The following is a 27980-nucleotide window of genomic DNA, read 5'->3' as shown; positions in this document are numbered from 1 at the left end:
TCCCACTAAGGAACTGAAAGGATCACAGAAGACTTAGGAGACATTGCAGAGACCATCCTGCTCAGAGTGACAGCAGAGACACCATCCGGCAGAGTGACTGGGCACAGAGCTGACAATCTATAGGACACCCCTGACTCCGCACTAGGATGATAAGAGTAGTTGTTGTCACCCCCCTCATCCTTTGTCTGGTCAAGGATCTGGAAGGTAAGAAGTCTCCAAATGGTTTATATCTTGTGTATAGTATGGACCAGTATTTCCAGTCCTGCTCCGCGGCTATAGATCTGCACCTTCCATAACTCTGCACTAGGGCTGGGGGCTAAATATGACTCTCTGTGCCCATGAGGGGCTCCCATCCCGGTGCAGGTCCTTAGACCCCCAGTGATCAGACATTTATTGTTTTCAATCCCTATGTAATGAATGTTTAATTAAAGAGAATTGTGCAATAAACAAGTCCCTGGTGAGGGGCAGAAGGAATGGTACAATATAGCATTCCTCCAAACCTCCCCAACCCTACCAGCCAATAAGAGGAGAGAAAGGCTGGAGGGTGCGGTGGGAGAGCCAATCAGCTGTAGAGAATGTAACAGGACCAAAGTTACTTATCATATAACAAGCAAATGTGCCTTTAAGTAAGACATGACAAAGGAGCAATAACTTCACATCCTCTGCAGCTCACACATGACATGCCAGAAGTCATGTGACCAAGAATATTTCCCTGGCATAATTCATCCGAGCAAACAAAGGCAGACGGCAACAGTAACACACATAATATACACACACAACACAGCCTGAGACACGGCAGATACAGAAGTGGCCACTATAGATCGTATCCAGGAATAGAAATATATAGCACATATAATGTCAAGAATACAACTAATATAATACTGCTCCTATGTACAAAAATATAACTACTATAATACTGCTCCTATGTACAAAAATATAACTACTATAATACTGCTCCTATGTACAAGAATATAACTACTATAATACTACTCCTATGTACAAGAATATAACTACTATAATACTACCTCCTATGTACAAGAATATAACTACTATAATACTGCTCCTATGTACAAGAATATAACTACTATAATACTACCTCCTATGTACAAGAATATAACTACTATAATACTACTCCTATGTACAAGAATATAACTACTATAATACTACTCCTATGTACAAGAATATAACTACTATAATACTACTCCTATGTACAAGAATATAACTACTATAATACTACTCCTATGTACAAGAATATAACTACTATAATACTACTCCTATGTACAAGAATATAACTACTATAATACTGCTCCTACGTACAAGAATATAACTACTATAATACTGCTCCTATGTACAAGAATATAACTACTATAATACTGCTCCTGTGTACAATAATATAACTACTATAATACTACACCTATTTACAAGAATATAACTACTATAATACTACCTCCTATGTACAAGAATATAACTACTATAATACTGCTCCTATGTACAAGAATATAACTACTATAATACTACCTCCTATGTACAGGAATACAAATACTATAATACTACCTCCTATGTACAAGAATATAACTACTATAATACTTCTCCTATGTACAAGAATATAACTACTATAATACTGCTCCTATGTACAAGAATATAACTACTATAATACTACTCCTATGTACAAGAATATAACTACTATAATACTGCTCCTATGTACAAGAATATAACTACTATAATACTGCTCCTATGTACAAGAATATAACTACTATAATACTGCTCCTATGTACAAGACTATAACTACTATAATACTGCTCCTATGTACAAGAATATAAATGCTATAATACTACTCCTATGTACAAGAATATAACTACTATAATACTACCTCCTATGTACAAGAATATAACTACTATAATACTGCTCCTATGTACAAGACTATAACTACTATAATACTACTCCTATGTACAAGAATATAACTACTATAATATTACTCCTATGTACAAGAATATAACTACTATAATACTACTCCTATGTACAAGAATATAACTACTATAATACTGCTCCTATGTACAAGAATATAACTACTATAATACTACTCCTATGTACAAGAATATAACTACTGTAATACTGCTCCTATGTACAAGAATATAACTACTATAATACTGCTCCTATGTACAAGAATATAACTACTATAATACTACTCCTATGTACAAGAATATAACTACTATAATACTGCTCCTATGTACAAGACTATAACTACTATAATACTACTCCTATGTACAAGAATATAACTACTATAATACTGCTCCTATGTACAAGACTATAACTACTATAATACTACTCCTATGTACAAGAATATAACTACTATAATATTACTCCTATGTACAAGAATATAACTACTATAATACTGCTCCTATGTACAAGAATATAACTACTATAATACTGCCCCTATGTACAAGAATATAACTACTATAATACTACCTCCTTTGTACAAGAATATAACTACTATAATACTGCTCCTATGTACAAGAATATAACTACTATAATACTACTCCTATGTACAAGAATATAACTACTATAATACTACTCCTATGTACAAGACTATAACTACTATAATAATACTCCTATGTACAAGAATATAACTACTATAATACTACTCCTATGTACAAGAATATAACTACTATAATATTACTCCTATGTACAAGAATATAACTACTATAATACTACCTCCTATGTACAAGAATATAAATACTATAATACTGCTCCTATGTACAATTATATAACTACTATAATACTGCCCCTATGTACAAGAATATAACTATTATAATACTACTCCTATATACATGAATATAACTACTATAATACTACTCCTATGTACAAGAATATAACTACTATAATACTGCTCCTATGTACAAGAATATAACTACTATAATACTACTCCTATGTACAAGAAAATAACTAATATAATACTGCCTCTGTATACAAGAATATAACTAGTATAATACTGCTCCTATGTACAAGAATATAACTACTATAATACTGCTCCTATGTACAAGAATATAACTACTCTAATACTGCCCCTATGTACAAGAATATAACTACTATAATACTGCTCCTATGTACAAAAATATAACTACTATAATACTGCTCCTATGTACAAGAATATAACTACTATAATACTGCCTCCTATGTACAAGAATATAACTACTCTAATACTGCCCCTATGTACAAGAATATAACTACTATAATACTGCTCCTATGTACAAAAATATAACTACTATAATACTGCTCCTATGTACAAGAATATAACTACTATAATACTACCTCCTATGTACAAGAATATAACTACTATAATACTGCCTCCTATGTACAAGAATATAACTACTATAATACTGCCCCTATGTACAAGAATAACTACTATAATACTACTCCTATGTACAAGAAAATAACTACTATAATACTGCCTCTGTATACAAGAATATAACTACTATAATACTGCTCCTATGTACAAGAATATAACTACTATAATACTGCTCCTATATACAAGAATATAACTACTATAATACTACCTCCTATGTACAAGAATATAACTACTATAATACTACCTCCTATGTACAAGAATATAACTACTATAATACTGCTCCTATGTACAAGAATATACCTACTATAATACTGCTCCTATGTACAAGAATATAAATGCTATAATACTACTCCTATGTACAAGAATATAACTACTATAATACTACCTCCTATGTACAAGAATATAACTACTATAATACTGCTCCTATGTACAAGACTATAACTACTATAATACTACTCCTATGTACAAGAATATAACTACTATAATATTACTCCTATGTACAAGAATATAACTACTATAATACTACTCCTATGTACAAGAATATAACTACTGTAATACTGCTCCTATGTACAAGAATATAACTACTATAATACTGCTCCTATGTACAAGAATATAACTACTATAATACTACTCCTATGTACAAGAATATAACTACTATAATACTGCTCCTATGTACAAGACTATAACTACTATAATACTACTCCTATGTACAAGAATATAACTACTATAATATTACTCCTATGTACAAGAATATAACTACTATAATACTGCTCCTATGTACAAGAATATAACTACTATATTACTGCCCCTATGTACAAGAATATAACTACTATAATACTACCTCCTTTGTACAAGAATATAACTACTATAATACTGCTCCTATGTACAAGAATATAACTACTATAATACTACTCCTATGTACAAGAATATAACTACTATAATACTACTCCTATGTACAAGACTATAACTACTATAATACTACTCCTATGTACAAGAATATAACTACTATAATACTACTCCTATGTACAAGAATATAACTACTATAATATTACTCCTATGTACAAGAATATAACTACTATAATACTACCTCCTATGTACAAGAATATAAATACTATAATACTGCTCCTATGTACAATTATATAACTACTATAATACTGCCCCTATGTACAAGAATATAACTATTATAATACTACTCCTATATACATGAATATAACTACTATAATACTACTCCTATGTACAAGAATATAACTACTATAATACTGCTCCTATGTACAAGAATATAACTACTATAATACTACTCCTATGTACAAGAAAATAACTACTATAATACTACTCCTATGTACAAGAATATAACTACTATAATACTGCTCCTATGTACAAGAATATAACTACTATAATACTGCTCCTATGTACAAGAATATAACTACTATAATACTACCTCCTATGTACAAGAATATAACTACTATAATACTACCTCCTATGTACAAGAATATAACTACTCTAATACTGCCCCTATGTACAAGAATATAACTACTATAATACTGCTCCTATGTACAAGAATATAACTACTATAATACTGCTCCTATGTACAAGAATATAACTACTATAATACTACCTCCTATGTACAAGAATATAACTACTATAATACTGCCTCCTATGTACAAGAATATAACTACTATAATACTACTCCTATGTACAAGAAAATAACTACTATAATACTGCCTCTGTATACAAGAATATAACTACTATAATACTGCTCCTATGTACAAGAATATAACTACTATAATACTGCTACTATGTACAAGAATATAACTACTATAATTCTGCTCCTATATACAAGAATATAACTACTATAATACTGTTCCTATGTACAAGAATATAACTACTATAATACTGCTCCTATGTACAAGAATATAACTACTATAATACTACCTCCTATGTACAAGAATATAACTACTATAATACTACCTCCTATGTACAAGAATATAACTACTATAATACTGCTCCTATGTACAAGAATATAACTACTATAATACTGCTCCTATGTACAAGAATATAACTACTATAATACTGCTCCTATGTACAAGAATATAACTACTATAATACTGCTCCTATGTACAAGAATATAACTACTATAATACTGCTCCTATGTACAAGAATATAACTACTATAATACTGCTCCTATGTACAAGAATATAACTACTATAATACTGCTCCTATATACAAGAATATAACTACTATAATACTGCTCCTATGTACAAAAATATAACTACTATAATACTGCGCCTATGTACAAGAATATAACTACTATAATACTGCTCCTATGTACAAGAATATAACTACTATAATACTACTCCTATGTACAAGAATATAACTACTATAATACTACTCCTATGTACAAGAATATAACTATGTATGAAGGCAGATAGGTGGAGCGACACAACCGGTATTTTAAATAAAACGTGACTTTTATTGCATTCTTCTTAAAATTCCAAAGACAGAGACGTGGACATCAGAGAAGATAGTAGGAAAACATAAAGTGTTTTAAAATTGCATCACAGCTGACGCGTTTCGACACAACCGTGTCTTAGTCATAGCTACCAGTAAACTAAACTTCTGTTGTATATAAAGCCTAGTGGGACTAGTATCCTCCCACCTACTATCTTCACTGAAGTCCACGTCTCTGTCTTTGGAATTTTAAGAAGAATGCAATAAAAGTCACGTTATATTTAAAGTACCGATTGTGCCGCTTCACCTATCTGCCTTCATACATCGTCATGATAATGACAAAATGATATGTACAAAAATATAACTACTATAATACTGCTCCTATGTACAAGAATATAACTACTATAATACTACTCCTATGTACAAGAATATAACTACTAAAATACTGCTCCTATGTACAAGACTATAACTACTATAATACTACTCCTATGTACAAGAATATAACTACTATAATACTACTCCTATGTACAAGAATATAACTACTATAATACTGCTCCTATGTACAAGAATATAACTACTATAATACTGCTCCTATGTACAAGAATATAACTACTATAATACTGCTCCTATATACAAGAATATAACTACTATAATACTGCTCCTATATACAAGAATATAACTACTATAATACTACTCCTATGTGCAAGAATATAACTACTATAATACTGCTCCTATGTACAAGAATATAACTACTATAATACTACTCCTATGTACAAGAAAATAACTACTATAATACTGCCTCTGTATACAAGAATATAACTACTATAATACTGCTCCTATGTACAAGAATATAACTACTATAATACTACTCCTATGTACAAGAATATAACTACTATAATACTGCTCCTATGTACAAGAATATAACTACTATAATACCGCTCCTATATACAAGAATATAACTACTATAATACTGTTCCTATGTACAAGAATATAACTACTATAATACTGCTCCTATGTACAAGAATATAACTACTATAATACTACCTCCTATGTACAAGAATATAACTACTATAATACTACCTCCTATGTACAAGAATATAACTACTCTAATACTGCCCCTATGTACAAGAATATAACTACTATAATACTGCTCCTATGTACAAGAATATAACTACTATAATACTACCTCCTATGTACAAGAATATAACTACTATAATACTACCTCCTATGTACAATATAACTACTATAATACTACCTCCTATGTACATGAATATAACTACTATAATACTGCCTCTGTATACAAGAATATAACTACTATAATACTGCTACTATGTACAATTATATAACTACTATAATACTGCCCCTATGTACAAGAATATAACTATTATAATACTACTCCTATATACATGAATATAACTACTATAATACTGCTCATATGTACAAGAATATAACTACTATAATACTCCTCCTATGTACAAGAATATAACTACTATAATACTACTCCTATGTACAAGAATATAACTACTATAATACTGCTCCTATGTACAAGAATATAACTACTATAATACTACTCCTATGTACAAGAATATAACTACTATAATACTGCTCCTATGTACAAGAATATAACTACTATAATACTACTCCTATGTACAAGAATATAACTACTATAATACTACCTCCTATGTACAAGAATATAACTACTATAATACTACCTCCTATGTACAAGAATATAACTACTATAATACTACTCCTATGTACAAGAATATAACTACTATAATACTACCTCCTGTGTACAAGAATATAACTACTATAATACTACTCCTATGTACAAGAATATAACTACTATAATACTACTCCTATGTACAAGAATATAACTACTATAATACTGCTCATATGTACAAGAATATAACTACTATAATACTACCTCCTATGTACAAGAATATAACTACTATAATACTACCTCCTATGTACAAGAATATAACTACTATAATACTACCTCCTGTGTACAAGAATATAACTACTATAATACTACTCCTATGTACAAGAATATAACTACTATAATACTACTCCTATGTACAAGAATATAACTACTATAATACTGCTCATATGTACAAGAATATAACTACTATAATACTACTCCTATGTACAAGAATATAACTACTATAATACTACCTCCTATGTACAAGAATATAACTACTATAATACTACCTCCTATGTACAAGAATATAACTACTATAATACTGCTCCTATGTACAAGAATATAACTACTATAATACTACTCCTATGTACAAGAATGTAACTACTATAATACTACTCCTATGTACAAGAATGTAACTACTATAATACTACCTCCTATGTACATGAATATAACTACTATAATACTACTCCTATGTACAAGAATATAACTACTATATTACTGCTCCTATGTACAAGAATATAACTACTATAATACTCCTCCTATGTACAAGAATATAACTACTATAATACTACCTCCTATGTACAAGAATATAACTACTATAATACTACTCCTATATACAAGAATATAACTACTATAATACTGCTCCTATATACAAGAATATAACTACTATAATACTACCTCCTATGTACAAGAATATAACTACTATAATACTGCTCCTATGTACAAAAATATAACTACTATAATACTACCTCCTATGTACAAGAATATAACTACTATAATACTGCTCCTATGTACAAGAATATAACTACTATAATACTACTCCTATGTACAAGAATGTAACTACTATAATACTACTCCTATGTACAAGAATGTAACTACTATAATACTACTCCTATGTACATGAATATAACTACTATAATACTACTCCTATGTACAAGAATATAACTACTATAATACTGCTCCTATGTACAAGAATATAACTACTATAATACTCCTCCTATGTACAAGAATATAACTACTATAATACTACTCCTATGTACAAGAATATAACTACTATAATACTACTCCTATGTACAAGAATATAACTACTATAATACTACTCCTATGTACAAGAATATAACTACTATAATACTACTCCTATGTACAAGAATATAACTACTATAATACTACTCCTATGTACAAGAATATAACTACTATAATACTACTCCTATGTACAAGAATATAACTACTATAATACTACTCCTATGTACAAGAATATAACTACTATAATACTGCTCCTATGTACAAGAATATAACTACTATAATACTACTCCTATGTACAAGAATATAACTACTATAATACTGCCCTCTATGTACAAGAATATAACTACTATAATACTACTCCTATGTACAAGAATATAACTACTATAATACTGCCCCTATGTACAAGAATATAACTACTATAATACTGCTCCTATGTACAAGAATATAACTACTATAATACTACCTCCTATGTACAAGAATATAACTACTATAATACTGCTCCTATGTACAAGAATATAACTACTATAATACTGCTTCTATGTACAAGAATATAACTACTATAATACTGCTCTTATGTACAAGAATATAACTACTATAATACTGCTCCTATGTACAAGAATATAACTACTATAATACTGCTCATATGTACAAGAATATAACTACTATAATACTACTCCTATGTACAAGAATATAACTACTATAATACTACTCCTATGTACAAGAATATAACTACTATAATACTACTCCTATGTACAAGAATATAACTACTATAATACTACTCCTATGTACAAGAATATAACTACTATAATACTGCTCCTATGTACAAGAATATAACTACTATAATACTACTCCTATGTACAAGAATATAACTACTATAATACTGCCCTCTATGTACAAGAATATAACTACTATAATACTACTCCTATGTACAAGAATATAACTACTATAATACTACTCCTATGTACAAGAATATAACTACTATAATACTGCTCCTATGTACAAGAATATAACTACTATAATACTACTCCTATGTACAAGAATATAACTACTATAATACTACTCATATGTACAAGAATATAACTACTATAATACTGCTCCTATGTACAAGAATATAACTACTATAATACTACCTCCTATGTACAAGAATATAACTACTATAATACTGCTCCTATGTACAAGAATATAACTACTATAATACTGCTCCTATGTACAAGAATATAACTACTATAATACTGCTCTTATGTACAAGAATATAACTACTATAATACTGCTCCTATGTACAAGAATAGAACTACTATAATACTGCTCCTATGTACAAGAATATAACTACTATAATACTGCTCATATGTACAAGAATATAACTACTATAATACTGCTCCTATGTACAAGAATATAACTACTATAATACTACTCCTATGTACAAGAATATAACTACTATAATACTACTCCTATGTACAAGAATATAACTACTATAATACTACTCCTATGTACAAGAACATAACTACTATAATACTACCTCCTACGTACAAGAATATAACTACTATAATACTACTCCTATGTACAAGAATATAACTACTATAATACTGCTCCTATGTACAAGAATATAACTACTATAATACTACTCCAATGTACTGTACAGAATATAAATACCATAATACTGTAATTTTAGGATATGTTTCACCCTTACGGTGTAATATATTTTACCTCTCACTATTTTGCACATTGGATGTTTTACATCTTCTCATCCCAATATGTTTTTTTTTTAAATTGTCGTCTGTATTTACTCCCTTGTGTTGCGATGTGTGAATAAAGCCATAGTAGCCAGGGTGGGCTGGCTAGGAGTTAGTTCTCACTTTTCGGCCTTTGTCTCCTTGTTTAGGTTTTATGACCTGCCCCGTGTATGAACAGACGGTTTCCTTCCCGCCATCGGGCACGGCGACCCTTCCCTGCTCGTTCATTCCTTCTGAAGGGTTCTCAGGTCGGCGGATCAGAGTTTCCTGGCAGAAGAAACATGGCGGGGAAGAGTTAGTCGTCCACTTCCAGAATGGGAGAGACACGGGCGACATGCAGAATGAAGTGTTCAGAGGGCGAACTACAATGTCCAATAACTGGTTTGGTAAAGGAGATGCCACCCTGACATTGAGGCAGCTGACAATGGAGGATGCTGGGAAGTATACTTGTTGGGTCACGGTGTATCCGATCAGCCCGGGACTACAGAAGAGATGTTGCGTGGTCATGCTTAACATTTCCGCAGAACTGGCCTCACAAGGTAAGAGAGAGGTTTGGAGGATCCGTGCCATCTAACATTACACCAGGATGAGTCTCCCCATCTGAAAACAGAAGGTAATAGGTAAAGTTTGCCACCCAAAAATGTCTTTGATGTCTTGTGGGTATCAGCAAGACTAGTATCTGTCCTTATCGAAGTCCAAAAGGCAACATGTAGAACGAGGGTATAACTGTAAGGAGTTCGGAGCTCTTGGATCCCAAGGCACTTGACTTGGCCACATAAGGAGTCAACCCAACAACCTTTTTATGGCACGTGGTAGGTGGGATTATGCACCACGAGCGTCAAACTATGCCTGGACTGCAGAGTGGATCTACATACAGTGGTCGGGGGTCTTCCACTGTAGGCTCTTGTAGTCTCTGGGTTGCAGTTTGGGCACGCGGTCTTTAAAAGGTTTGCCATCACTGCCCTAGTCTATGCCAGAGGTGCCACCTACCGTGTCTGCACCTACCCTGGGCCCCTCCTATTATACTCATGGGTTTCAAGAGACCCTGGAACAATAATGATTCATGGGTGACGAACCCCAGAAATTTCAGGTTTGGCTGAATCCAAAATTTTTGGAAAACTGGTAACAAACATGTCTGTCTATGAATGGGTTTGTTGATCTCTAGTTTTGACCCTCGTGAGGTCTTCTTCTTCTGGTTTCATCGAGGTCCCTTTTGTTTTTAGTAGAAGACAACATCCTAGTGAAAATTTTTGGTCATTGGTTATGAGTAGGTGGTGCTGTGAGAGGTATAGTGTATGTTGTATCATGTATATTGTGTGTAACGTATACAACAAATATGAATCCAAAAATAGGGCTCGTCCGGGATTTGAACCCGGGACCTCTCGCACCCAAAGCGAGAATCATACCCCTAGACCAACGAGCCATGTGTTCTGGTTTCCTTGGTGGTGACTTCTTCAGGCAGGTATTAGTTATGACCGTTCTCTTAGATACTTTACAGCCCTGTGAACTTTTCCTCTTATATAACACCTGTTTGCATTTTCCCGTGCGGGGGAGGGGAGTAGTCAGGCCTGCTTGTACGCCATCTGGTGCTCTCCTCATGTGACAGGGCGCGCTCATAAGACGACTGTACAGTCTGTCACGCAGTGATTTATGGTGTCTGTCCATATACAGAATATCTCCTCTGACTTCGTGTATCCCAGCTTACCGAGTATGACACTGTATACAGTACTGAGCTGTGTATCTAATCCTATCCTGTGTGATACTGTATACTGAGCTGTGTATCTAATCCTATCCTGTGTGATACTGTATACTGAGCTGTGTATCTAATCCTATCCTGTGTGATACTGTATGCTGAGCTGTGTATCTAATCCTATCCTGTGTGATACTGTATACTGAGCTGTGTATCTAATCCTATCCCGTGATACTGTATACTGAGCTGTGTATCTAATCCTATCCTGTGTGATACTGTATACTGAGCTGTGTATCTAATCCTATCCCGTGATACTGTATACTGAGCTGTGTATCTAATCCTATCCTGTGTGATACTGTATACTGAGCTGTGTATCTAATCCTATCCTGTGTGATACTGTATACTGAGCTGTGTATGTAATCCTATCCTGTGTGATACAGTATACTGAGCTGTGTATCTAATCCTATCCTGTGTGATACTGTATACTGAGCTGTGTATCTAATCCTATCCTGTGTGATACTGTATACTGAGCTGTGTATCTAATCCTATCCTGTGATACTGTATACTGAGCTGTGTATCTAATCCTATCCTGTGTGATACTGTATACTGAGCTGTGTATCTAATCTTATCCCGTGTGATACTGTATACTGAGCTGTGTATCTAATCCTATCCTGTGTGATACTGTATACTGAGCTGTGTATCTAATCCTATCCTGTGTGATACTGTATACTGAGCTGTGTATCTAATCCTATCCTGTGTGATACTGTATACTGAGCTGTGTATCTAATCCTATCCTGTGTGATACTGTATACTGAGCTGTGTATCTAATCCTATCTTGTGTGATACTGTATACTGAGCTGTGTATCTAATCCTATCTTGTGTGATACTGTATACTGAGCTGTGTATCTAATCCTATCTTGTGTGATACTGTATACTGAGCTGTGTATCTAATCCTATCTTGTGTGATACTGTATACTGAGCTGTGTATCTAATCCTCTCCTGTGTGATACTGTATACTGAGCTGTGTATCTAATCCTATCCTGTGTGATACTGTATACTGAGCTGTGTATCTAATCCTATCCTGTGTGATACTGTATACAGAGCTGTGTATCTAATCCTCTCCTGTGTGATACTGTATACTGAGCTGTGTATCTAATCCTATCCTGTGTGATACTGTATACTGAGCTGTGTATCTAATCCTATCCTGTGTGATACTGCCTGCTGCTATTCTTTCCCAATAGTTCTGGATTCAGTGGGACAGTCCTGTATTCCGGGTCCTGTCCCAGTCAGCAGGAGGTATGTCTTGGCTCCAACTCATCTGACAATAAACTGTGGGCACCTGAAGGGGGGCATTGAACTGGGTGCACCAAGGGAGGGACTATACTGTGGGAAATACTGGAGGGGAATATGGAAGTTTGTATGATGTTATGGTGACTGTAGGAGCATTAAACTGTGTGAGGACACAAAGACAAATGTCTGTTCCCCTGCACGCTATGACATGATGCCTCGAAGACCTGCACCCCACATGAGGCCTATAAGTAGTCGCTGTTCATAGGCCTGTGGTGTCACTTACATACATCACCAGTTCTGTTCCAGCAACTGCTGAGACGGCTGCTTGGCCTGTGTCTCTCTGGAGTTTGTCTAATCCCTGGACAACCCCTTTAATTTGAGCCTTGAAGCTCGGTGTATGTCCCTGGCTTCTTTGAACCACTGCGCATGCGCCGGGGGCTCGGTGACATATTTCAGTCTGGCAGTGTCAGTGTGAGTTGCGCACATGCGCAGTGGTAGACAAGCTTAATTATTTACCTTACGGGGGGAGAGAATTCTCTGAAAAGCTACAATTTCCTCTGCCGATAAGAGACGTGGCCTCAGCATTAGTGGGCATGAAATGTTGGCAAGGACGGTATAAACAGATGTATCTAAGCAAAGTGTAATCGCAACGCCACCATTGACGACCGTGTCTTGTGTTACAGGTTCCGATCACGCGCACCCTCTGTGGGAGCGGGCCCTGGGACATTGTATTTTCATACTCGCCGTGGCACTTCTCTGTTTTCTGCCCTTCTTCTGGTTTTACAAACGTTACTTCAGATCATCGAACTTGTGACCCAAGTGATGCTGCCGACTCTACCCTGGTGCTGATTCACAAGGACTATAGTATAATGGCGCCCCCTGCAGTTTATGCGTGTGGGGAGTTGGCAGGAACTGAGAGGCGCAATGAGCCTATTCGCCAAATCGGTGGAACACGAAGCCACGTTTTGCCCTTTCCTCTGTGTCTAGGTAGCGGTGGTTGCACCCTGCACTGGTCAGATCTCTACTACAAGGCTATGGGCAGTTGCGGAGCTTTTTATTGTTTACTTTACGGTACAAATTCTGATAATTTATTTATATTTTTTAACATATAAAAATGTAAAAAATGTGTGAGTAATAATGGCTGGGTAATATAAGAGAATGTACATACATAATATCACATATATACTCGTACATATACACTTGTGATGGGGACACTGGTTTTATTAAATGTAAATTTTTGCAAAAATTTGGTCTTGTGTTTTTGTTTTTACTTTTAGATTTTTCTACTTTTTATTCTGTCCCATTGAGGACTTTTCCTCACAATATACGTCTCCATACCTTGCACAGATATCAGGGGCACACACAAGACATCATGCACCCTGGGGTCACCTCTGAGAGTGGGTATCAGCAGTCACATGGGATGTGTCAATGCTGGGTCAACGCACCGATGTTGTGAGGTCAAGCTCAAGATTTCTGAGCTGGATCAAAGTGTCTGCTGAAACGCGTGACATCCAGAAGATGCTGGAACAGGCCACTATTGAAGACCTGATCCCCAGAAAGAAGATTAGACACCCCGGAGAGGTGAGTATCAGTGTTTTTAACTTTGTTCGCACCTCCCCTGGGCCTCTATTTTTTGCAATTTGAGGTTTGAAGAGATCCCAGAACATAATCCAAACTTCTGAACATGTTCCGTCTGAGTCGAAACGTGCAGGTGAACCTCATGACTCCCTCCTCCCCTGGGCCCCTGATTATTATTCTCTGACATCTGACGAGACCCCAGAGCACAACGTAAACTCAGGGATGACAAACCTCCCAAATTTTGAGTTTGACTGAACCTGAATTTTTGGAAAATTCATATCAAGCTTGGCTCATTACAGACCGGTTCTCTATTGACCAGGCTTGAATCTTCTTGATTTTTAGGCCCATTGGTCTTTAGCCGGAGATTCCCATAAGACCATATCCTATTGGAACTTTTTGCAATGTGTCATGGTTTTGATGACCAGGGGGTGCCATTATACTTATGGGTCTGACCCCAGAGGACAATAATGATTTATGGGTGGTGAACCCCAGAAATCTCAGGTTTGGGTGAATTTTTTGGAAAACTCGTAATAAACCTGTCTCTTCAATGAACTGTTTCGTTGATCTCCAGTTTTGACTCTTGCAAGGTCCTCTAGTTTCATTGTTTTTAGCAGAGGATTCAGATGTGGCCAAATCTTTTTGGAGTTTTTTTACTTTTATGTGGTGCCCTGAGAGGCCTGGTGTTTGTTATATGATGTATATTGTGTCTAATATAGATGGCAAATATAAGTACATCCAGAAGAAAAAAATGGGGCTCGTCCGGGATTTGAACCCGGGACCTCTCGCACCCAAAGCGAGAATCATACCCCTAGACCAACGAGCCAGCTATTGAGCCTTTCTTCCCAAGCTCTGAAGGCCGGTATGAACATAGTTTTTGAATCCTTGTTTCTTTCCGTAGATATTTTACACTCCATGAACTTTTCCTCTTACATATCACCTGTTTGGATTTTCCCATGGCGGGGAAAAACTCACAGCTTGGGTGTAGACCTTCTGGTGCCCCGGGCTGGTTAGGAGCACAGGGGGTCGTGTCAGTGTCGGAACTTCTGCCTGCATACAAGTGTGTTAGCCAATCGGTGGCTGGACGCTATAACCGTCACTCACTTATTGGCTGACATGTTACGGTGTGGGTCAAAGGTCATCGACACCTGAGACCTGAATTGAGGCTCTCCACTGATCCTCGGATGAACGGACAGGTTAGTCTATAGCAAGTAGACGAGGTGGCCGAGTGGTTAAGGCGATGGACTGCTAATCCATTGTGCTCTGCACGCGTGGGTTCGAATCCCATCCTCGTCGAATCTTTTTCATAAAAGTGGCCCCCTGAGTGTTGTTATATCACATTTGATGGGGATTATAGCACAGCGTGCAGCACTATTCCTCCCAGTACACGCCACAATATAACCATGGCAGGACTCGTTTATAATGGGCTCTGTAGAGGAAGATCATTTGGGGGCCATAGGGTCCAACACACAATATATTGCCCCTTTTTTTTTAAAGATATGACATAGTGTTACATGTAAAATGAGCAAAAGCTCAGGCCAGGCAGAGGAGATTTGTCCACTTTTTGGGACTCTGCAAGGTCACCCTCTTTTTCTGACACCCTCCTGAATGGTTCTAAGAGAGTTGGTAGGTCTTTGGTTTTAGTAGCTCCGTCTTATTGTCATCTTATTGCTCCCACTATATTCCCTTTAGCCTCACACCCACAGCTCTATGGAGAAGGGAGAGGTTCAGTATGTTTCTTCTGCTGGCTTCATCACCTCATTCTGTGCAGTCCTAGCCTCTTAACTGCAACCTAGCCATGTTTAAAAATAAAAAAATGAAACACTGTCAAAACATAGAACAAGTGGACGAGGTGGCCGAGTGGTTAAGGCGATGGACTGCTAATCCATTGTGCTCTGCACGCGTGGGTTCGAATCCCATCCTCGTCGAATGTTTTTATAGGGTGGCTCTTTGAGTGCCTACCCTACACAGTACAATACCCCCTGTGTATTGCCCATTCATTGCCCTCTACACAGTGATGTCCAAGGTGTGACCAATGAGTTGTATTCATTACTTACCACTCTGTTCCACGCTTCTTCTCTGTTCTAGGGTCTGGTGTAGTGTCGGCATTCTCTGTCTGGAGCAGAGAGGTGAGTAATGAATCCAGCTCACCGCTCACATCCTGGAGCTCCTGTTCAGATAGAACTGAAAGTGAAATTATTATATTATAACAGATGAAGGCCCAGGGGAGGAGTAAAAAATAAAAAAATTATACTCACCTTCTGTTACCTGTTTTGGGCCTCCTCGTGGTGTCCGGCGCTCTCTCTTGGTGTCCTCAGAGACGTCACGATGCTCAGTGTATATGGAGACCCAATAACAGGCATCAGAAGTGACCCCAGGCAGGAGATTGTTGAAGGCCCAAAAGAGATGAGGGAAGGAGAGTATATATGTTTTTTTTTTAATTTTTACACCTCCCCTGGGCCTCCACCTATTATACTCTGCGGCCGTGGAGACCGGAGGGGAAATGGCCACTTGCCTCCTTTTAACTACATCGGCTTCCTAAGGAGAATCGCAGAACTCTGGGGACCAACGATGGGGAAGTGTGGGGCCACTGGGGAGATACTACATGTCAGGGGCCACTGGGGAGATATTACATGTCAGGGGCCACTGGGGAGATATTACATGTCAGGGGCCACTGGGGAGATACTACATGTCAGGGGCCACTGGGGAGATACTACATGTCAGGGGCCACTGGGGAGATATTACATGTCAGGGGCCACTGGGGAGATACTACATGTCAGGGGCCACTGGGGAGATACTACATGTCAGGGGCCACTGGGGAGATATTACATGTCAGGGGCCACTGGGGAGATATTACATGTCAGGGGCCACTGGGGAGATATTACATGTCAGGGGCCACTGGGGAGATACTACATGTCAGGGGCCACTGGGGAGATACTACATGTCAGGGGCCACTGGGGAGATACTACATGTCAGGGGCCACTGGGGAGATATTACATGTCAGGGGCCACTGGGGAGATACTACATGTCAGGGGCCACTGGGGAGATACTACATGTCAGGGGCCACTGGGGAGATACTACATGTCAGGGGCCACTGGGGAGATATTACATGTCAGGGGCCACTGGGGAGATATTACATGTCAGGGGCCACTGGGGAGATACTACATGTCAGGGGCCACTGGGGAGATACTACATGTCAGGGGCCACTGGGGAGATACTACATGTCAGGGGCCACTGGGGAGATATTACATGTCAGAGGCCACTGGGGAGATACTACATGTCAGGGGCCACTGGGGAGATATTACATGTCAGGGGCCACTGGGGAGATACTACATGTCAGGGGCCACTGGGGAGATACTACATGTCAGGGGCCACTGGGGAGATATTACATGTCAGGGGCCACTGGGGAGATATTACATGTCAGGGGCCACTGGGGAGATACTACATGTCAGGGGCCACTGGGGAGATATTACATGTCAGGGGCCACTGGGGAGATATTACATGTCAGGGGCCACTGGGGAGATACTACATGTCAGGGGCCACTGGGGAGATACTACATGTCAGGGGCCACTGGGGAGATATTACATGTCAGGGGCCACTGGGGGACATTATTAGTTGTCAGGGGGCCACTGGGGAGTATGTGTGGTGGGTTAATAGAGAGCATGATACAATGTGGGGCAACTAAGGGAGCTTGGTGATGGTAAAAGGTGAATATTTGTGTGTGTCGGGTGGTAGTCTAGTGTGATGTAGCTTTAAGGGCGTATTCACATGGTGCAGATACAATTGCATCAAAACTGTAACAGGACAACACATACAGTTTTTATGGAGTTTCAGCCATAATTTCAAAAACTGCGCCAAAATAACACATCAAAATCTTAGTTTTCTTGTCTTTTGGTAAAAATTATTTAGCATGGTTCCCCGGGTCTGAAAAGATTGGGAAACCCTCTCCCACACACACACAGTATAATAATTTACAATACTATATGACGCGTCGGCCATTTTACTTTGAGACAAGTCCCCAATTGAGTTGTAAAGTCCTCTTTAACCCCGGCAGAGAAGGCCAAAATTAAGTCTCTCAGAGGGTAGCGTGGCCGAGCGGTCTAAGGCGCTGGATTAAGGCTCCAGTCTCTTCGGGGGCGTGGGTTCGAATCCCACCGCTGCCAAGAATGTTTTTTTCCATTCCAATCCTTACTTGACTAGTCATTATGAACACGGCTGTGTATATAACATGTTCACCAATCACTGTATATAAGTATAGCATTATTTCTGTTGGATATAGAAGTGATCAGATATCTACAACCTGCATTCACCTTGTGTAAAGTATTTCTCTGGATATTACATCAGTCCTCCACTAGGTGGCAATATCAGTACACAAGATTCATAGATCTAGGCAAACAAAAATACTCACAGCTGATGCAATATTCCCCTAAGTAAGGTCAGCTTCACATGAATGGATTTGACCCGGATATTGAGAGTATTTTTTGAACCGAACCCTGAGCCGTGACCTGGACTCAAAGCATTATAGTGACCTATGAGGTCAGGAGCCCTCACTTCCCTGCAGCTCTAGAGTCGTGAGGTTCCAGGGACTCCTAACATTATAGGACCTTCTAATGCTGTGACTTTGAGTCATGACTCAGGGTTTGATCTAGAAAATAGTGCCAACGTCCAGTCCCCATCTTCCAGACCAGATCTATTTGGTTGGTCTTCAATCTGACTGCTGGTTTATATTATATTCCTCTCCGTATTCAGCCTGACACCCAGAGTTCTATGGAGAAGGGAATGGTTGAGTATGATTCTTCTGATGGCTAGATAATTGATTCATCGCCTCATTCTGTGCACTCCTAGCCTTTTGTCTACAACCTAGCCGTGTTCAAAAAAAAAAAAAGTCAACGTTCACAATAAGTAGACGAGGTGGCCGAGTGGTTAAGGCGATGGACTGCTAATCCATTGTGCTCTGCACGCGTGGGTTCGAATCCCATCCTCGTCGAGCTTTTTCATAAAGTAGCCCCCATGATACATGATGCAATACCCTCTCAGTGCCCCCCACACAGTGATGTCCAAGTTGTGAGCCACAAGCTTGTATTCATTACTCACCGCTTTGCTCCATGCTTTTTCTCCGGTCTAGGGAATGGTGTAGTGTCAGCATTCCCTCTTGATCTTCTCAGTGACGTCATGATGCTCGGAGTGTCTTTGTTACCACTGAGGCCCAATGACTGGCTGGAGATCAATAGATGTTGCGTGAAGGCCCAAAAGAGGTGAAAGAAAGTGAGTATAAGTGGGGTTTTTTGTTCACACCTCCCCTGGGCCTTCACCTATTATACTCTGGGAATGCGGAGACCAGTGGGGAAAATGGCCGCTTGCCTCCTTGTAACTACATCGGCTTCCTTAGGAGAATCACAGAGCTCCGGAGACCAACGATGGGGAAGGTGTGTTTGATTTTTTTTTTTTTTATATATATAGCACAATTACAGTGTTGGGCTACTGGGGTGATATCACTTGTCAGGGGCCACTGGGGGACATTATCACTTGTCAGGGGCCACTGGTGGGGACATTATTAGTTGTCAGGGGCCACTGGGGTGATATCACTTGTCAGGTGCCACTGGGGTACATTATCACTTGTCAGGGGCCACTGAGGGACATTATCACTTGTCAGGTGCCACTGGGGTACATTATCACTTGTCAGGGGCCACTGAGGGACATTATCACTTGTCAGGGGGCCACTGGGGAGATATCACTTGTCAGGGACCACTGGGGGACATTATCACTTGTCAGGGGCCACTGGGGACATTATCACTTGTCAGGGGGCCACTGGGGGGAACATTATTAGCTGTCAGGGGGCCACTATTAGTTGTCTAGGATTCACTGGGTGGATATTATCGCTTGTCTGGGGACATTACTAGTTGTCAGGAGGCCACTATTAATTGTCTGGGGGGCCACTGGGGACATTACTAGGTGTCTTGGAGCCATTGGGGAGCATGTACTGCATGGTTGGCCACTAGAGACCTATGTGGGGCTACTAAGGGAGCTTAGTCATGGTAAAAGGTGAATATTTGTGTGTGGCACCTGGCCAGAGGTGAACCTTCCCCTTTTGCTGCCCGAGGCGAACTACAGAAAGCCGCCCCCCCCCCCCGGAGGAGGGGGTGTGGCCGAGATGAGGGGGCGTGGCCGAGCGTAGGGGGTGGGGCTTAGCATCGTTCGCAGGCAGAGAGCAGGCACGGAGATGACCTGCTCTCTGCCTGAGCGTGAGGGGAGGCTGCTGGAGCAGCGCTGCTTCAGTGGCCTCCCCAATCCACCGCTCGGTGCTAAGCCAGTCCAGGACAGCTTGTCCTGGACTGGCTTAGGGAAGCAAAGATGTCGCCCTCCCTGGGGCCCTGGCATAGCGCCGCCTGAAGCGCTCGCTTCAGGTCGCCTCATGGGAGGTGCGGCGCTGCACCTGGCACATACACTTTGCCGGTGGCCGGCATCACAGGTGCTTCCATTCATTTCTATGGGAGCGTGCTGTTCGGAACGGCTGATCCAAACAGTGTTCGCTCATCTCTAATAGTAATACATGTCGTGTCAGCCATTTTACTTTGTCTGAGACAAGTCCCCAATTGATTTATAGAGTCCTCTTTAACCCCGGCAGAGCAGGGTAAAATTTTGGACTCTCAGTGGTAGCGTGGCCGAGCGGTCTAAGGCGCTGGATTAAGGCTCCAGTCTCTTCGGGGGCGTGGGTTCGAATCCCACCGCTGCCAAGAATTTTTTTTTTTTCACTCCAATCCTTACTTGACTAGTCAATGTGAACACGGCTGTGTATATAACATGTTCACCAATCACTGTATATAATTATAGCATTATTTCTGTTGGATATAGAAGTGATCAGATATCTACAACCTGCATTCAACTTGTGTAAAGTTTTTCTCTTGATATTACATCAGTCTTCCACTAGGTGGCAATATCAGTACACAAGATTCATAGATCTAGGCAAACAAAAATACTCACAGCTGATGCAATATTCCCCTAAGTAAGGTCAGCTTCACATGAATGGATTTGACCCAGATACTGAGAGTATTTTTTGAACCGAACCCTGAGCTGTGACCTGGACTCAAAGCATTATAGTGACCTATGAGGTCAGGAGCCCTCACTTCCCTGCAGCTCTGGAGTCATGAGGTTCCAGGGACTCCTAACATCATAGGACCTTCTAATGCTGTGGCTTTGAGTCATGACTCAGGGTTCAATCTAGAAAATAGTGCCAACGTCCAGTCCCCATCTTCCAGACCAGATCTATTTGGTTGGTCTTCAATCAGACTGCTGGTTTATATTATATTCCTCTCCGTATTCAGCCTGACACCCAGAGCTCTATGGAGAAGGGAGGGGATGAGTATGATTCTTCTGATGGCTAGTTAATTGATTCATCGCCTCATTCTGTGCACTCCTAGCCTTTTGTCTACAACCTAGCCATGTTTATAAAAATAAATAAATAAATAAATGTTTAAACACACACTAAGTAGACGAGGTGGCCGAGTGGTTAAGGCGATGGACTGCTAATCCATTGTGCTCTGCACGCGTGGGTTCGAATCCCATCCTCGTCGAAACTTTTTCATAAAGTGACCCCCTACACAGTACAATAGCCCCACAGTTCCCACCACACAGCGATGTACAAGCTGTATTCATTACTCACCGCTCTGCCCCATACTTTTCTGTTCTAAGGAATGGTGTAGTGTCAGCATTCCCTGTCTGGAGCAGAGAGGTGAGTAATGAATCCAGATCACCGCTCACATCCTGGGGCTTCTGTAATACCGATGAGTACCGGGTGCACTTGTATAGTATGGATGGTGCTCACTGTCGTTCATCATTGCTGAGCAGGGTTACAGTGTTCCCAGCCACGACATGAAGTGAGTTTAGTGTTGGGTGACTCAGAACCTTTATTCATTCGGGGTCAAACAAGTTCAGATAGACCTGCAAGTGTAATTATTATATAATAATAGGTGGAGGCCCAGTGATATCACTTGTCAGGGGCCACTGGGGGACATTATCACTTGTCAAGGGCCACTGGTGGGGACATTATCACTTGTCAGGGGGCCACTGGTGGGAACATTATTAGCTGTCAGGGGGCCACTATTAGTTGTCTAGAAGTCACTGGGTGGATATTATCACTTGTCTAGGGGACATTACTAGTTGTCAGGAGACCACTATTAATGGTCTGGGGGCCACTGCGGACATTACTAAGTGTCTTGGAGTCATTGGGGAGCATGTACTGCGTGGTTGGCCACTAGAGACCTATGTGGGGCTACTAAGGGAGCTTGGTGAATATTAAGGTGAATACTAATATAATAATAATACTAATACTAATAATACTAATAATAATACTAAGGTGGTTGTCACGGGATGGTTAGAGTGTATACTATAGGCCATGTGTAATATATATTTCATGTGGAATGTATTCTCTAACCTGTTGTATACATCAATGTGTAGTTGGCTGATTGGGGTCTAGTGTGTTAGCACATTGTATGCAAATACCTCTAACTAGTGAGGACCAGTGAGGACAATGGGTGGAGATAATCTGATCAGTGTCTCCAAGAAGATGTTGGACGGTGCATTGTCCACAGGAGACAGGGAGTCTGCTCTCCTTGGTATAGGTGAGGGGGGAAGGATCTGTGACTCAGCCCTCCCCACCCACAGATATAGGTGTAACAGTCTTAGTATATAGTATATAGCTAGCAGTTAGTATGTGTTAGCCGGCCTGTGCACAGCTCTGTAGAGAGCCAGGATTTAGTTACAGGACCAAGGAACCAAAGCTATCATTGGATTGTGACTTCTGTGGACTTATTGTTATTACGGTTGATGTGACCGCCGCCGGCTACTAACTTTGTGGATTACAATAAATTGCTGTTGTCTCCCGACCTCTTGCGTCCCTGTTGATTCAAAAGACCATCCGGAGGAAGACGTATACCTTTGCTCTGTGACAACTGGTTGGCAGCGGTGGGATCAACAGTGGACAGCGAGATGGACTACAGCAGCCCAGCGATTAATGGAGCCACAACCTCAGAATACAGGAACTGGACTATGGCAAGTCTACAAGTAAGGGCCCGGGAACTAAACCTGAGTTATCAGGGAAGAACGAAAGAGCAACTGATCGAGGCACTGGAGGAGATGACCCTGCAAAGCGACCATGAGGAGGGCTGCCCCCAGGAGACAGTAGAGATACGGGAGTGGCAGGTACAGACCCAAAAGAGCAGATGGGTTGTTTTGTATGAGGAGGAATTGGCAGTGCTGGGGCTAGGAGCAACTGCAGAGCAAAGGAGTAGAGCGTTACAGAGGGCTCAGGAAACGGAGAAGGAGGAACAGAGAATGGCGCATGAAAAGGAAAGAATGGCGCATGAAATGCGAATGGCTGAGATAACTATGAGGAATTATAATCAAACGTCGACCCCCAGCCCAACAGTGAGAGAACCACCATATGTCTCCCATAAACACTTCAAGACCTTTGATGAAGCGACTGGGGATGTTGATGGATATTTTCAGGACTTCGAACACCAGTGCCGCCTGATGGAAGTCCCAGAGAAGGATTGGGTCCGGTATCTGGTGGGGCACCTACGAGATGGGGCTGCGGAAGCTCTCAGAGCCATGGACCCTAGTGATCAGCGGGACTATGAGGCCATTAAAAGAGCGGTGCAGAAGTATTATGCAGTCACTCCAGAGTCCTACCGAGTTCAGTTCCGCTCTTTGTCTTACAATGGGGGAAGCTCCTTCCACATGTTCGCCCACAAGTTGAAGCAAGCATGCAAGCGCTGGCTAGAAGGAGAGGAGGCTGTCACAGTCGATAAGATCCTCCAAGTCATACTTAAGGAACAGTTCTTTTCCCAGTGCCCCGCTGAGATTCGTGAGTGGGTGCTGGAACGGAACCCAGCCACAGTGGAGCAAGCTGCTTCCCTTGCAGATGAGGGCCTGACCATCAAGCCGCAGTGGAAGAGGTTGTTTGCAGAGGAGCGGAAAACTACCACAGTCCGCCAGACACCCTTCATCCAGCCACCCACCTTTCGTGCCCGGCCTCAGGATTACAATTCCCCCTCTACCCCTGCCCCAGCCCATCGGCCTCCAGCTATGAACAACCCTGTCCCTAGACAACGACCTACTGGAAGAATGCTAGAGCGCAGATGTTTTGGGTGCGGGCGGCCTGGACATTTGCAAGCTAGTTGCCCTGTTAACATGGGGGCACGGGCCACCGTGGCATCCCGGCCTATTCACTACCTGGGAACCACCCCTAGGACAGAAAGTTTGGCCCCATTTCCAGATGACTCCATGAATGACCCATCTGTTCCACCTCCAGGGGTCTATGGGATTCAGCCTTCCGCCACACATCCCGCAAACCTTCAGCGGAAGCACTTGCAGGAGGTCCTACTGGATGGCCGAACAGTTGTTGGATTCCGGGACTCGGGAGCTTTCCTAACGGTAGCGGACCCCCGAGTGGTTCGACCCGAGGCCCTAGAGGAGGGCCCTGGCATTTCTATCAAGTTGGCAGGAGGTACTCGGAAACGTATTCCTAAAGCTACCGTGGAACTCGACTATGGTTATGGACCAAAACGATGCACAATTGGTGTGATGAGCGGGCTGCCGGCCGATGTTCTGTTAGGCAACGATGTTGGAAATCTACAGTGCCACTTTGTGGGAGCAGTGACCCGAAGCCAAGCTCAGAGAGACGCCAACATGGATCCACCGGATTTTCTGCCAGATGCCAGCCTTTCAACCCTACAACTTTACCATTCAGTACCGCCGAGGGAACCAACACCAGAACACAGATGGGTTATCCCGGCAGGAGGACATATGAGCTATAGAGACTGATGTGCATTCCCCAATTTACCTGTGTAGGCCAATTGTGTCCTGCACATGTTTTGAGAGGGGGAGGGGTTGTCACGGGATGGTTAGAGTCCATACTATAGGCAATGTGTAATATATATTTCATGTGGAATGTATTCTCTAACCTGTTATATACATCAATGTGTAGTTGGCTGATTAGGGTCTAGTGTGTTAGCACATTGTATGCAAATACCTCTAACTAGTGAGGACCAGTGAGGACAATGGGTGGAGATAATCTGCTCAGTGTCTCCAAGAAGATGTTGGATGGTGCATTGTCCACAGGAGACAGGGAGTCTGCTCTCCTTGGTATAGGTGAGGGGGGAAGGATCTGTGACTCAGCCCTTCCCACCCACAGATATAGGTGTAACAGTCTTAGGGTGCATTCACACTGAGTAAACGCTAGCTTATTCTGAACGTAAAACACGTTCAGAATAAGCGGCGTCTAAAGCAGCTCCATTCATTTCTATGGGAGCGGGGATACGAGCGCTCCCCATAGAAATGAATGGGCTGCTTCTTTCACTCCGTGCAGTCCCATTGAAGTGAATGGGGAGTGCCGGCGTGTACGCTCCGGCATGAGCAGAGCTTGCCGTATACGCCGGCACTCCCCATTCACTTCAATGGGACTGCACGGAGTGAAAGAAGCAGCCCATTCATTTCTATGGGGAGCGCTCGTATCCCCGCTCCCATAGAAATGAATGGAGCTGCTTTAGACGCCGCTTATTCTGAACGTGTTTTACGTTCAGAATAAGCTAGCGTTTACTCAGTGTGAATGCACCCTTAGTATATAGTTGTAGCTGGAGTTAGTATGTGTTAGCCGGCCTGTGCACAGCTCTGCAGAGAGCCAGGATTTAGTTACAGGACCAAGGAGCCAAAGCTATCATTGGATTGTGACTTCTGTGGACTTATTGTTATTACGGTTGATGTGACCGCCGCCGGCTACTAACTTTGTGGATTACAATAAATTGCTGTTGTCTCCCGACCTCTTGCGTCCGTGTTGATTCAAAAGACCATCCGGAGGAAGACGTATACCTTTGCTCTGTGACAGTGAATATTTGTGTGTGTCGGGTGGTAGTCTAGTGTGATGTAGCTTTAAGGGCGTATTCACATGGTGCAGATACAATTGCATCAAAACTGTAACAGGACAACACATTCAGTTTTTATGGAGTTTCCGCCATAATTTCAAAAACTGCAATAAAATATCATATTAAAACTTTAGTTTTTTTTGTATTTTAGTAAAAATTATTTGGCTGGGGTTCCCCAGGTCTGAAAAGATTGGGACCCCCCCCCCCCCACTATAATAATTTACAATACTGTATTATGTCGCGTCGGCCATTTTACTTTGTCTGAGACAAGTCCCCAATTGATTTATAGAGTCCTCTTTAACCCCGGCAGAGCAGGCTAAAATTAAGTCTCTCAGAGGGTAGCGTGGCCGAGCGGTCTAAGGCGCTGGATTAAGGCTCCAGTCTCTTCGGGGGCGTGGGTTCAAATCCCACCGCTGCCAAGAATTTTTTTTTCACTCCAATCCTTACTTGACTAGTCAATGTGAACACGGCTGTGTATATAACATGTTCACAAGTCACTGTATATAATTACAGCCTTATTTCTGTTGGATATAGAAGTGATCAGATATCTACAACCTGCATTCACCTTGTGTAAAGTATTTCTCTTGATATTACATCAGTCCTCCACTAGGTGGCGATATCAGTACACAAGATTCATAGATCTAGGCAAACAAAAATACTCACAGCTGATGCAATATTCCCCTAAGTAAGGTCAGCTTCACATGAATGATTTTGACCCAGATACTGAGAGTATTTTTTTAACCAAACCCTGAGCCGTGACCTGGACTCAAAGCATTATAGTGACCTATGAGGTCAGGAGCCCTCACTTCCCTGCAGCTCTAGTACCGGCACTAAAAGCACAATTACAGTACAGGGGCAGTAGAGTCGTGAGGATGCAGGGACTCCAGAGGTACCTATAATTCTGGGAGTCCGGGCCCCAGGTCAGGTTTTGATCCTAGAAATAGTTCCAACATCCGATCTGTATCTCCTGGACCAAATCTGTTTAGGTAGAGGCAGTCTAAGACCTCATTCAAAGGGCCATAATGTATTCAATATCAGTAAC

General features: G+C 40.5%; 1 protein-coding gene and 9 non-coding genes across 10 annotated transcripts; 8 read left to right on the top strand and 2 right to left on the bottom strand.

The window, feature by feature from the left end:
• Positions 1-103: 103 nt before the first annotated feature.
• Positions 104-14648, top strand: LOC142204697 (CD276 antigen-like). Its single transcript, XM_075276002.1, has 3 exons — positions 104-204; positions 10615-11004; positions 14129-14648. The coding sequence occupies exons 1-3, from the start codon at positions 147-149 to the stop codon at positions 14257-14259; spliced, it is 579 nt and encodes a 192-aa protein (XP_075132103.1). The 5' UTR covers positions 104-146; the 3' UTR covers positions 14260-14648.
• On the bottom strand, positions 11817-11888 carry TRNAP-UGG (transfer RNA proline (anticodon UGG)). The gene has a single exon. It is a non-coding gene; the product is annotated as a tRNA-Pro (tRNA).
• A 1126-nt stretch (positions 14649-15774) lies between the features above and the next one.
• Positions 15775-15846, bottom strand: TRNAP-UGG (transfer RNA proline (anticodon UGG)). Its single transcript has one exon. It is a non-coding gene; the product is annotated as a tRNA-Pro (tRNA).
• Positions 15847-16234: 388 nt separating this feature from the next.
• TRNAS-GCU (transfer RNA serine (anticodon GCU)) lies at positions 16235-16316 on the top strand. The gene has a single exon. It is a non-coding gene; the product is annotated as a tRNA-Ser (tRNA).
• Positions 16317-16866: 550 nt separating this feature from the next.
• TRNAS-GCU (transfer RNA serine (anticodon GCU)) lies at positions 16867-16948 on the top strand. Its single transcript has one exon. It is a non-coding gene; the product is annotated as a tRNA-Ser (tRNA).
• Positions 16949-19101: 2153 nt separating this feature from the next.
• TRNAL-AAG (transfer RNA leucine (anticodon AAG)) lies at positions 19102-19183 on the top strand. Its single transcript has one exon. It is a non-coding gene; the product is annotated as a tRNA-Leu (tRNA).
• A 742-nt stretch (positions 19184-19925) lies between these two features.
• On the top strand, positions 19926-20007 carry TRNAS-GCU (transfer RNA serine (anticodon GCU)). The gene has a single exon. It is a non-coding gene; the product is annotated as a tRNA-Ser (tRNA).
• Positions 20008-21672: 1665 nt separating this feature from the next.
• On the top strand, positions 21673-21754 carry TRNAL-AAG (transfer RNA leucine (anticodon AAG)). The gene has a single exon. It is a non-coding gene; the product is annotated as a tRNA-Leu (tRNA).
• A 755-nt stretch (positions 21755-22509) lies between these two features.
• On the top strand, positions 22510-22591 carry TRNAS-GCU (transfer RNA serine (anticodon GCU)). Its single transcript has one exon. It is a non-coding gene; the product is annotated as a tRNA-Ser (tRNA).
• Positions 22592-27275: 4684 nt separating this feature from the next.
• On the top strand, positions 27276-27357 carry TRNAL-AAG (transfer RNA leucine (anticodon AAG)). Its single transcript has one exon. It is a non-coding gene; the product is annotated as a tRNA-Leu (tRNA).
• Positions 27358-27980: the final 623 nt, after the last annotated feature.

This window comes from Leptodactylus fuscus, chromosome 5, assembly GCF_031893055.1.
Source record: "Leptodactylus fuscus isolate aLepFus1 chromosome 5, aLepFus1.hap2, whole genome shotgun sequence".
Classification (NCBI taxonomy): Eukaryota; Metazoa; Chordata; class Amphibia; order Anura; family Leptodactylidae; genus Leptodactylus; species Leptodactylus fuscus.
This window is presented reverse-complemented; position numbering and strand designations above follow the sequence as displayed.